At 35.8% G+C, this 12161-nt stretch overlaps 1 protein-coding gene and 1 pseudogene across 1 annotated transcript in view; one reads left to right on the top strand and one right to left on the bottom strand.

Annotated features, from left to right (window-relative positions):
• Sytl4 (synaptotagmin-like 4) overlaps positions 1 to 12161 on the bottom strand; it is a 78721-nt gene that overhangs the window by 34269 nt on the left and 32291 nt on the right. Inside the window, exons 2-5 of the mRNA XM_005406935.2 lie at positions 3138 to 3314; positions 2683 to 2898; positions 2437 to 2546; positions 2084 to 2186 (exon numbers count right to left, since the gene is read on the bottom strand). Coding sequence (XP_005406992.1) covers positions 2084 to 2186; positions 2437 to 2546; positions 2683 to 2898; positions 3138 to 3247 — 539 coding nt within the window. The 5' untranslated portion in view covers positions 3248 to 3314. The remainder of the gene's footprint in view (positions 1 to 2083; positions 2187 to 2436; positions 2547 to 2682; positions 2899 to 3137; positions 3315 to 12161) is intronic.
• Positions 4654 to 5241, top strand: LOC102012669 (annotated as a pseudogene).

The following is a 12161-nucleotide window of genomic DNA, read 5'->3' on the forward strand; positions in this document are numbered from 1 at the left end:
ATCATACCTCCTAGTTTTTATTCACTCTTTCAGGTTTTACACTAGTGAGACAATGTGGTGCTTGCACATGCAGGTCTGATTTGTTTCACTTATGAGTATGGTCTCTAGTTGTGACCATTTACCTAAAAAAGCCTCGAGTTTATCTTTCTTTATAGCTGAGTAATATTACATTATATAAAAGTACCACAATTTTCTTATCCAATCCTCAGTGGATGGACATTTGGCTTGCTTCCACGGTTTAGCAATTACAAATTGTGCTGCTATGAACATAGGTGCACATATATCACTGTGATATGATGGTTTTAGATCTTCTGGGAAAATACCCAGAAGGGGAACAGCTGGGTTGAAAGGGACCTCTAGACCTAGTTTGTTGAGGAATCTCCAAACTGATTTCCACAGTGGTTTTACCAGTCTGCGTTCCCACCAGCAATGGAGAAGGGTTCCTATTTCTCCAAAGCCTTGCCAGCATTTATTATTGGTTGATTTCTTAATGCTAGCCATTCTTACTGGGGTGAGATGAAATCTCAATGTTGTTTTAATTTCCAACACAAACTTTAAAGGCCAGGAGAGGTTGGAAGTGCTTCAAGCCCTAAAAGAAAACAACTTCCAACCAAAAGCATATATCCTGGAAAATGATCCTCCAAAGTTGATAGAGAAATGAGGACATTCCATGACAAAGACCACCTTACAAAATTCATAACCATCCAAAACAGAGCAATCCAAAAAACTACCCAAGAATAACTTACACAGATACAATGAAGACAACAAAGCCAAAGAGCCAGATAGAATGAATACATCAAGCAAGGTAAGTAGTTGAACAAAAGGGAAAAATTTTAAATGTAACAATAGAAAAAAGAATGCAGTGACAGGAATGAGCTGAAAGCTTTCAGTAATGACTCTCAATGCAAATATCTTCAACTCTGCAATTAAAAAGACATGAGTTGGAAGATTGGGTCAAAAAAGCAAAACCAACTGCCTGTTACATTCAAGAGATGCATCTAATCCAAAAAGAAATCCATAAAGTAAGAATCAAAGGATCGAAAACAATTGCATAAGAAATAACATCAAGAATCAACAATTGGGATTATACCAAAATAAAAAGCTTCTACCCCCCCCCGCAAATAAAACCAACACAACTTACAGAACGGGCAAAAATTTTTCTCAACTACACCTTGGACCAATACTAAAAAAAATAGTCCCCTCAAAAGAAAAGACCCAATCAATAAAGGGAAACAGAAGTGAATAGATAGTTCTCAGGAGTATAAACAGCCAAAAAAATACATGAAAAACTGTTCTGTGTCCCTGGCCACTAGCGAAATGCAAATCACTGAGATTCTATTTCACTCCAAAAAAGTCACCAAGAAATCAAATAGTAACAAATGATTGAGAAATTGTGGGGAAAAAAAGAACCATTCTACACTGTTGGTGAGAAAGTAAACTAGTATAACCACTATGAAAATCAGTACGAGGATTCCTTAAAAGTGAAATAAACCTAGAAATTCCATTCAACCAAGCTACTTCTTTCTAAGTATATTTCCAAAAAAGTTACAAACTATTTCAGTGATGTATACATATCCACATTTACAGCAGCACAACTTATAATAATACCTAATTCTTAGAAGCAAACTATAAGTTTATCAATAGTTGAATGCATAAAGAAAATATGGTCTTTATACACAGTACAGTACTACTCCATTATAAAGAAGGATAAATTTGAGTCATCTGTAGGAAAATGGATTTACTTGAGACCATAATGTTAAGTGAACTAAGTAAAGTACACAAGCTTAAATATTGCATGAATAAATTTGCATTTCTCTACTGGCCAGGGATACTGAACATTTTTTATACATTTATTAGCTTTTTGTACTTTTTTTCTGAGAAGTGCCTATTCATTCCAGTTGCCCATTTTTTTCACTGGGTCTTTTATTTTGGCAATTCTAATTTTTAAAAATTCTTTGTATATTCTAGATATTAGTCCTCTGAGATCATTTTTATTTTAGAAACAGAAGAAAGTAAAAACAATAACAAAAAATTAAAAGGATATCATAGCATTTCTTTCAATAAATAACTACTTGGTTCTCACCTGTGCTCATTCTGTTGCTCCTGAATGATCTTTCTTCCTGGCCAGATATCACCCATCTGTGTCTGATGAAGGAGGGACTGTCCCACTGTTTCTCTTTTATTCACTTTAAGACAGACAAAAGCATGTCAGGGTGGTGGTGATGAAAGCAGCAAACGGTATCCACCCTCACGACATCTCCAAAACACATCATGCTTGCAGAAGGAATAGTAATACAATCTTTTACATTCCCCCCACAAAAGGGTGAGCTCAGGGAGCTAAGACACTATAAGCTAGAACACACTACAATTCCACAGCATAGGATCTACCGATGAGGTTAAATCCTGCAGGAAACCATCTCTAAGCAGGCCCAGTACCTGCAGGTTTGCGGCGCAAAGACATCCTGATTATCTCACTGCCTGAGCGATAAGCGAAGCGATTCACTTTCTGGTCGTAAAACCAGTCTCCAGTTGCTTTCTTCAGCTCTCTGGGAAAGAATGAGAGAAAATGACAGACAGATAAAGAATAGCTCTTGTCATTCAACCCACAAAGGTGGAGGAGAGAAATTCACACCATAGTCAGGCCTCATCTCTTCTGTCTACTCAGCCATAGACGACACTCACATTTCCTTGGTGCACACCTTGCACCTCCAGCTGCCATTGCTTTCCTGGATGCGGCAGTCCCGACACACAAAGTGATTGCAACCCCTGCAAGTGTTGGTCTTGGGAGTTAAACGGCCCAGGTTCTCTTGGCACCGAGCACAGGTCCAGTCACTGTAGTGTTGGCTGCCCCTCTTGGCCCCTTTCCTTTTGATCTCCAGTAGCTCACTCTTCAGTCTCCTGTCAAGACCCAAAAGAGAAGCCCAAGTGGATTGAGGATCTGCACAGGTTAGATGAACAAGAGTTGAAAGGCAAAGGTAGTAAGAGGATTTGGCTCTGTGAAAGTAACAAACTCAGAGCCTAACTTGACCTACAAGAAGTAGTACACATCATGCACCCAAGTTCCTCTGAGAGGCATAAAGAAAATCCTCCAGACCATTCATCAAAGGCCTGGGAGCCCACACTTTTCTGGAACTCACCTAATCCTTTTCTCATCTGCTTTCCGGAGCTCCTCATCTCGCTGTAGGACATTAATGATCAGTTCCCTTTCCATGTCAGACAGGAAAGAGAGGTCTAATATATCCGACATGATGTAGTCTACTTTTTCTTCTACTCTTTATTCAAAGCAACCACACAAAGAGAGCTACCAGAGTTACCTGAAATGAAAGAACAATTAATTTCACATAGATGATTTATTCTGGAACAGGTCCTCAGCTCTAGAGCTTTCTGGTAGTCTACTTCTCCATTAAGCCCAGCTAAACAGACAAAGCAGAAGTATCTAACCTATTTACCATTCCTGCTCCCACTTGAATCACACCTTGAAAATGAAGAGGCTTTGGTATTTCCAGAAGTTATTCATTACTCTAAGAAATGGTCGGGTCTTTCGGTATAGCATCTTATTCTGTAAGGAGCACAGAAGAGTGGAATCAAACGTTCCCTCAAAGGGGATCCTCTATCATCGGATATTTATTACTTAAGTCTTCTCAAGTCACAGTTCTAGTAACCCAAATACTCAAGCAGCTGATCTCTGTAGTGGAGGGAAAAGCACATGAGGACTCCTGATAGTTTAGGCCAGTCTCTCCATTCCAGACCAGCATCCATGTTTGTGGGATTCAGTGTACTTTCTGCCACATTTTACAACCTTCCACTACCTACTCTACCTCACAAAGTTGTTATTGCACTAGAACTACAACTCAAGAATATCGTTCCCCATTTCATAAGCATTTGTTGCACACCCACTCTGGCAAGGTACAAAATGCTAGTGATCCAGAGATGAGTGAGACACTGTTTTTCCCCTTAAGAAGTCTGTAGAGTAACAGGGGAGACAGACACACATGAGCACATAAGCACAGTACAATCTGTTAAGTGCTATGAGATGGACTATAAAGTAACTACTGTGGAAACCCAGAGAGGAAAGTAAGTGCATACTGCATGGGATGGAGAGAGCTGTATATAAGGGTTTTATAAAAGAGGTGGACTTTACCTTATCAAACAGAAGCTTTGGCAGTATTGTAGCCAATGAAGTTTATCTGAGGAGCAATTACTGCTAATTGAAACCTTATCAAACAGAATGCATATTTGTTGGTCGGGGAAAATGGTAGGAAAAATAGGTTGGGGTCCAATTTCATACTTTTAAATACTCTTGAGAACTTAAATTTTACTACATAGAAAATAGAAATCCACCACACATTCTTTGGTGTTGTTTTTCATGTTGGAAAAATCATATGATTAAATTCATTTTACAAATATCACTCTACAGTAAAAAGACTGGTTCAAATGACAAATTGAAGGGCAATTTGGTGGTACATACACTAAAACAGGCATATTCCACCACCTCTAAGAATCTACCTAATAGAAACAGTCATACAAATATGCATGCAAGGGTGGATATATAAACCTGCCTTGTCTGTTCCTATACTCAGGTACTGTACAATTCTTGGTCTCTTCCTCATTGTCCCCTAGTGCTACCCAAACATCGAGGAGGCTGCTGGTACCATGAAGATCTGGACTTTGGAGTACACCTCGGATCACCTGTGGGAAACTGTTGCAACAGTTGCAATGCAGTGCAGAAATACCCAAACTCTATGAACCAAGTGTGATTGGAGTTCATGTACTAGACAGATACATAGATCCTCTGGAAAGCTGCATAGCCACAGACTTCCCAGCACAGTGGGGACTACCTTCTATTGTGAAGTCTATTATTGGTGTAGCAAGAACCAAATCATATATGCAAGAACATTTGGTAGTTGATCCTAAAAAGAAAACAATGAAACTTAAATCTATTGATATTTTATTTACAAATATGGTTTCAGTAGATGACAGATTTATATACCAACCACATCCCCAGGACCCAGAAAAAACTATTTTGACTCAAGAAGCCATAATCACAGTGAAAGGGGTCAGACTCAGCAGTTACCTTGAAGGACTGATGGCAAGCACGCTATCTTCAAATGCTAATAAGGGCGAGGAAGCAATGGAATGGGTAGTACATACATTAAATGCTGAGACTGAAGAAGTGCAGCTTCAGCAAGAGGAAGCTTAAGGACACCAGTGGCGGTGGCAGCATTTGTAGACAAAGGATAAAGAAAGTTGGTACACAGCACCAGGTCCCCCAGGTATCTCCAAGATGACAATATATCTACTTGTTATTTAAAAAATATAACTATGTTTTAGGTAGAATTTTTTTGATAAGCTGAAGTAAGGCAATGTGATTTTCATCAAAACATAAAGACACAGGGGTTCTAAATCACAGAGATCATCTGATGTTAGGATGCCTTGAAATGGGGCAACTAGGGTTCCAGTATTTAAGGGAAAATATAACTATTTTTCAAAACTACTTGAGAAAATTGGTATGAACAATGAGTCTTCTTAAGGTAGAGGGTTAAGCCTGTTCAGAACCTGAGAGTTTACCTGGCTTTGGACCAACCCCAGGACAAAGCAGAGCCGTCCTTTACATATACATGGCAGCCTTGCTGCTAGAAGCTATAACTGTGTAGATGAGAAATTCACTTTAAAAGAAGAAACTGTAGAGTTGTAAAAGATATTAATTTGTATAATATAACTTGCTCCACTAAAAAACCACAGTGTTTTGATTTGGTACTTAAATGATATTTCTAGAGTGAAAATTGTGACTAAAGTAATAGATGACTCCAAAAGAAATATTGTTTTATTGAATTAAAGAGTATTGTATTGGTTTGCTAAAAGTTTTGTGAATTAGTAAAGATATTACCTTCCTTGAATTTGTACTTTATGACTTAGCACTCTTTTCCATGGGCTGATTATGCTAACTAAAAACATAAATTTATTATCTAAGTTTTGCAGAACTCTTAAACGGAACACTTAACACTTAAACAGAAGAACAGCTGTTCATATCTTTTAGCATTTCATATTTCCTAACATAAATTGCCATGCGTCAAAATTATGGTTGTGGAATTACTAACACATGATATGTCGGGTTATTTGAATATAATTATTTTTGAGGTAATTGTGACCACAAAACATCTTTTTTACATGAGGATCTGTACATCATTTGAACTTATTCAAATGATGTCTTCATCTGAAGCATAAATCCCAATGTTTTAATAATAAAGTACCATGGTGGGGGTGTGGGGGTACTGGGGGAAAAATAAGTATGCAGTGAGGGAAATGCAATGGTCTACACTAAGTAAATTGCACTGTACGTTTTATTTTCAGAAATTTTTATTTTAGCCGGGCGTGGTGGCACACGCTTGTAATTCCAGCACTGAGGAGGCTGAGGCAGGAGGATCGCTGTGAGTTCAAGACCAGCCTGGGCTACAAAGTGAGCTCAAGGTCAGCCTAAACTGCATAGTGAGACCCTGTCTCAAAAAGACAAAGAAAAAGAAAGAAAGAAAACTTTATTTTAAATAACAGGGTAGCTTTAAGTGAAAAACAATCCAGTAAGTGTATTTTGTTCAATATTCTGTACCAGGAAGTTAACTACTAGATGATACCTTTGATACTTGAAAGTGTTATATACAATTTTTGTTAAAAGGTGATTAGCTTTTGCCTTTATTTTACAGTGATGAACTTTTAGTTGGGTTTGCTATAGATCAACCAATTAGTACATGTACATAAAGAACAAATATTACCAAACTTTTAAAATTAGTGTTTTTCTATTAAAATATTGTGTGGCTTAAGAATTCTTAGGACAAAAAAAAAAGAATTCTTAGGACATTGGTAAATCAGATTACATTCCAATAATATTTCTGATTTTTTTTAAGCCGGAGATGGGTTTTACAACTGAAATACTAATTCAGCTAAAATAAAATTGTTAAATATGTATTGTATGACAAAAAGTGACTTGTATACTTTCTGTAAGTTATACTTGTTCTTAAAAAGGTGTAATGCCTAATGATAAATGATTTTTAAACCAACTTTTATCATATCCTTCATTTGATATTTTTAATCTGATCTAATAATAAAACATTCATAAACTTTATAAATTTTCATTTTTCAATGTAGTTAGCTACATCTATCTAAATACCTGATGATACTTGGTTTCTATCAAAGTACAAACAAGCTCACAGCAAGTTCATTAAAATAGGACTAAACTTGAAGAAAGTGTTGAATACAGCTGTTAAGCATCTTATCCTATTTAATATTAAGATGAACTTCTAAGAATTAAAATGACCTTTGTTAATAGACTTCCTTTCAACCATTAAAAAAAGAAAACAATTCCTGGCCTAAAACCTCAGCTGGACCATGATTGTCATCCATAAATCCTGCTACTTTCACTTGTTCAATTCCGCTATCTATTCCCTTTGGATCATATTTTAAAATATTTTAAGTTCATCAGTCATGAACTCTACCAGCTCCCTTGCCCCATCACTTGCCGATCTGACTCCTTTCATAAAATGCATACCCTATGCTGAGCACTGCCTTTGACCAGGGGTCACTGCTATTTGGAACACTAACTCTGTCTCAGCCGCGATATTACAGAAACAGCAGTGAGAAGAAGAAAATAGAATAAGAACGAAAACTAAAAGGCAAGGAGAAAAAAGAAAGCATGGGAAAAAACAAATAGGAATCAAAAGACAATAAAAACAAGTTCAAATATATGAATGAATATTTAAAAACATATATTAGCAAAACGTACACTTTAAACTACTGAGATTAACAGACTGGATAAAGTCCAGCAATGCACCATTTATTAGGGACACAGCTAAAACATAAATGAAGGAAAAAGTAAAAGTAAAAAAAATAGAAAAGATAGACCAGGTAAATGCTAACTAAAAGAAAGTTGAAGTAGCAATATTAGTATCGAAAGGTAAAACTTCAAGACAATAAAAGCATCGTGAAGGATAGAGAAAATCTCCAGATAAAGATAATAATCCTATGTGCACCAATAAGACATCTTTAAATATGTAAGGGAAGATTAAGTACAACTAGACAGAGAAATTGAAAAATTGACCACCACAATGATAGATTAACATACCTTTTAAAAGTATTGTTCTGATTATTAATAGTATAGATTTTAAAATTAGTAAATATATAAACAAGTTGAACAACACACTACATTTAATTTAATAAATCTTACTCTAATTCTTTTTTATACATGTATGCCCATGTTTATAATAGCACAACTCATAATAGCTAAATCTTGGAAGCAGCCTATATGCTCATCAACAGACAAATGGATATGGAAAACATAGTGTTTATACACAAAAGCCATAAAGAAGGATAAATTTGATTTATTTGCAGGAAAATGGACACACTTGAGATCATAATGCTAAGTGAAATAAATCAGACACAGAAGGTTAAATGAGGTAGGATTTCTCTTATATGAAGAAACACAAAGTATAAATAATTTAAAGAACAAAATAAAAGAAAATAGGAAATGGGACAGACCTTGTGGAGATGGAAGGAGGATCTGGAGATAGAGGGTTGAGAGGTAGATATATATGCACTAATCATCCATGAAGAATGTATTCATTATAAATAATAAACTAATAAAAAGTGAAAATATACTCTAAGTCTACAAATTAAGTAATGATTAATAAATAGACACTGATGTTAGCATTAACGGAGCTAGTTTTTAAAAATGGAAGGAATGTGCTATCTCAAACTTGAAATCATAAAGGTCAGTTTTAAAAATTAAAGAAAGAATAATGAAAAATGTTATAAGACAAATTGGGTTCAAATCCTAGCTCTACTATTTATTACATATATGACTTTGGGTAGGACCCTAGAATATTTCAAAAATATATAGAATGCCTTGTAAGGATAGTACTCCAATTAAGAATCATTGTTGATGTTCCAAAATAGAAAAGAACACCAAATAATACTCCTGAGTAGAACTGGAAATTCAACAGATTTTTCTATGTTATGTTTGTTGAGCACACTAGTATCTCTCCCTTTCCCAAAGATGCAGGCCACGTGTAAATGTGAAGATGGTGATACTTGTACTTAAACTAGAAACTAAGAGAAGCAACCACTTCAAAGGCAAACCCAGTATCTAGACCTCATACCCACAGAAGCTTAGCACAGGGCCTAACACACAGTACAAGTTCAATAGATGTTTAGTGAAAATCTCTTTGTGTCTAAATGTTTAAACTTAAATTCACAAAAATTGAACACAGATAATGCAGCTAAGAGAAATTTTGTGCTGCTTTGCTGTCCTGTGGCAGTAAGTATATTGCAGGTAAAAGCTTGGACTGTGAATCCAGTATGTCTAAATTTGAACCTTAACTTTACTAATGTATTAGCCACGTGACCTTGGGTAAGTTACTAATCCTCTCAATTCCTCAACTTTCTCACTTCAGAGATGAAGACAATGGTACTAAGTCTTTCAGGTTTGTTTTATAAAATTAAAAGAGTTTTAAAAATATGTAAAGTGCTTAAAGTAATGCAAATTCAGAGAATGATGTCTGAGCATTAGTTATTTTTGTCATATTTTCTTACTTCACTTTTTACTTTTTCTTAGCACATATTTCCAGCAAATAATGATTTCATTCCTTATGAGGAGTTGGTACATGTACATAACATATTTCTATTCTTTTTTCATCCTCTTTCCCTCCTATCCCAGCCCTCCATCTCTTAGTCCTCTTTCCACTTGAAAAAGATCTAACTCCTTGTTTCCTATTACCCATCATTTATTTAGCTTTTTATTTAGGATTTTGGGTTTCTCATATAAAGGTAACCATGTCATATTTAATCTTCTGTTTCTGGTTTATTTTGCTTAACATTATAGTCTCAGTGTGCATCCACTTGCCTACAAATGACCCAAACGTATCCTTCTTTATAGCAGGGTAATAATCTATTGTGTGTAGATACCACATTTTCTTTATCCATCCATCTGTTGATGAACATATGGGCTACTTGCAAAATTTAACTATTATGAATTGTGCTGCTATAAATATGGCCATGCATGTATCATTGTAATATGAGGTCTTTAACTTTTCCCAGAAAGTACCTAAAAGGGGAATAGTTGGTCAAATGGAATTTCTAGTTTTAGTTTTCAGAGAACTCTCCATAGTATTCTCCATAGTAGTTGTAGTAGTTTATATTCCCTCCAATGTAGAAGAGTTCCTTTTTTCCTGTAGCCTCAGCAGCATTCGTTATTTGACTTCTTGATGATAGCCATTCTTTCTGGAGTAAGATGTAATCTCACTGTTCTTCACATTTGCATTTCTCTAATGGTGAGCAATGTTGAACTTTTCTCATGTATTTACTGGCCATTTGTACTTCTGAGAAGTGTCTACTCATTTCACTTGCCCATTTTTTGATTGGGTCTTTTATTTTGAGGGGCTCTAAAATTTTTTTTAGTTCTTTGTATATTCTAGATATGAGTCTTCTGCCTGAGAAGCAGCTTGCATTTTTGCCCCCTTTCTATGGATTGTATCCTCACTTTCATTGTTTCCTTTGCTGTGTGGAAGCTTTTTAATTTGGTATGATCCCATTTGTTGACTCTTGGTACAATTTCCTGCCCCAATGGGACTCTGTTCAGAAAGTCTTCACCTATGTCTTCAGGAGTTTTACCTATTTTGTCTTCCAGCAGGTTAATATTTAGATCTGTACTCTATTTTTATCTTAATTTAGTGCACAGTGAGAGATATGCACCTAGATTCCACCTTCTGCATATTGACTGCTGATCCTCGTCTGGTTGTGGAGTCAGGGTAGTTCTAGCTACCAGGAACAACTTCAGGAGTACTCTTTCCCTTTGAGTACCATTAAAGAGTCTGAAGAACACTGGTATAAGGTCTTCCCTCAAGTTCCTGTAGAATTCAGCATTGAGTCTATCAGGACCTGGGCTTTTCTTAGTTAGGAGGGTTTTTTATTGCTGCTTCAATTTCATTTCCAGTTATTGCATTATTCAGAGTTTTTATAGGTTCCTGGTTCAGTTTGGATAGTTCATGTGTATCTAGGAATCCATCCATTTCTTCTGACTTGTAGCTATTTTTTGAGGAGCAAGGCAAGTGTTTTACCACCGAGCTATACCTTCAGCCCTATTTTGTCAGTTTGTGCATGTACCTTCACGCTTTCAGACATACCTGGATCTTGGAAAGTGACATTTATTTTCTTCTAAAGAATGCAGATGCACTGTGAGTTAAACTGTATGTAGACAGGATTTAAAGTTTCAGGCCCCTTTTAAAGGAACTATAATGACAACCTTATAGATTATAGAAGTGTTTTTTAAAAAATTAACCCATGATCAAGGTCTAAAAGGCAGAGCTGATATTAAACTATTACTCTAAACTTACAAGTAGTGATTATTTGATGATTTTTCATGTAAACTCTCATGGATTATGAGTTATGTCCCACCAAAGTGATATAATAAAAATATTTTGCTATTTTGGATAATAATTCGGGTGAAATGTTTACCTCACTGAACATGAAAAAGTGAGCAAGAGTCTTTCAAAGAATGTTAGTTTAACCAAGAAGTCCTGAGTTAAACTGCTCTTGTTAAACATATGATAGTATTTTCACACAGAAAACTGATGAGTGATGTGAGATTTACACTGCTACATGCTATAGTCTGGATATTTTTAAAAGTGGGTATCTAGAACAGATTTAGCTATGTCAAAAAAGAAATGTAGTGGTATCTATAGTTTTGAAAGACGACAATTGAAATTGGGCTATAAATTACATTTGTCTTGATAATTGGGGATTACAAAATGTCAGGGGACTTCAACTTTTGACCAAAATTAAACAACAAAGGGTGATTTTCTATACTGCCTGAAACAACAACAAATGAAATATATGTATATATATATATATATATATATATATATATATATATATGCACACACACACATATATTTCAAGGCACTGAACCTCAGGCAATGCAGGACTGTGATCTCTGAGACATAGGTAACAAATGAGGTAAGCCTTTTGACTTTTCCAAGTTACTGTCTAGAGAGATGTTATCGTTGAAACATTGTGTCAACTTGGGGAGTCTAGAGGTTTGGCTGAGTGACTCGGCAGGAAGCCAGGGTGCTTACTTTGTATACATCCTGAGCCTGTGGAAGAGGAGGGCATGGAGA

This window comes from Chinchilla lanigera, unplaced genomic scaffold (genome assembly GCF_000276665.1).
Source record: "Chinchilla lanigera isolate Chin_1 unplaced genomic scaffold, ChiLan1.0 scaffold00102, whole genome shotgun sequence".
Lineage (NCBI taxonomy): Eukaryota > Metazoa > Chordata > Mammalia > Rodentia > Chinchillidae > Chinchilla > Chinchilla lanigera.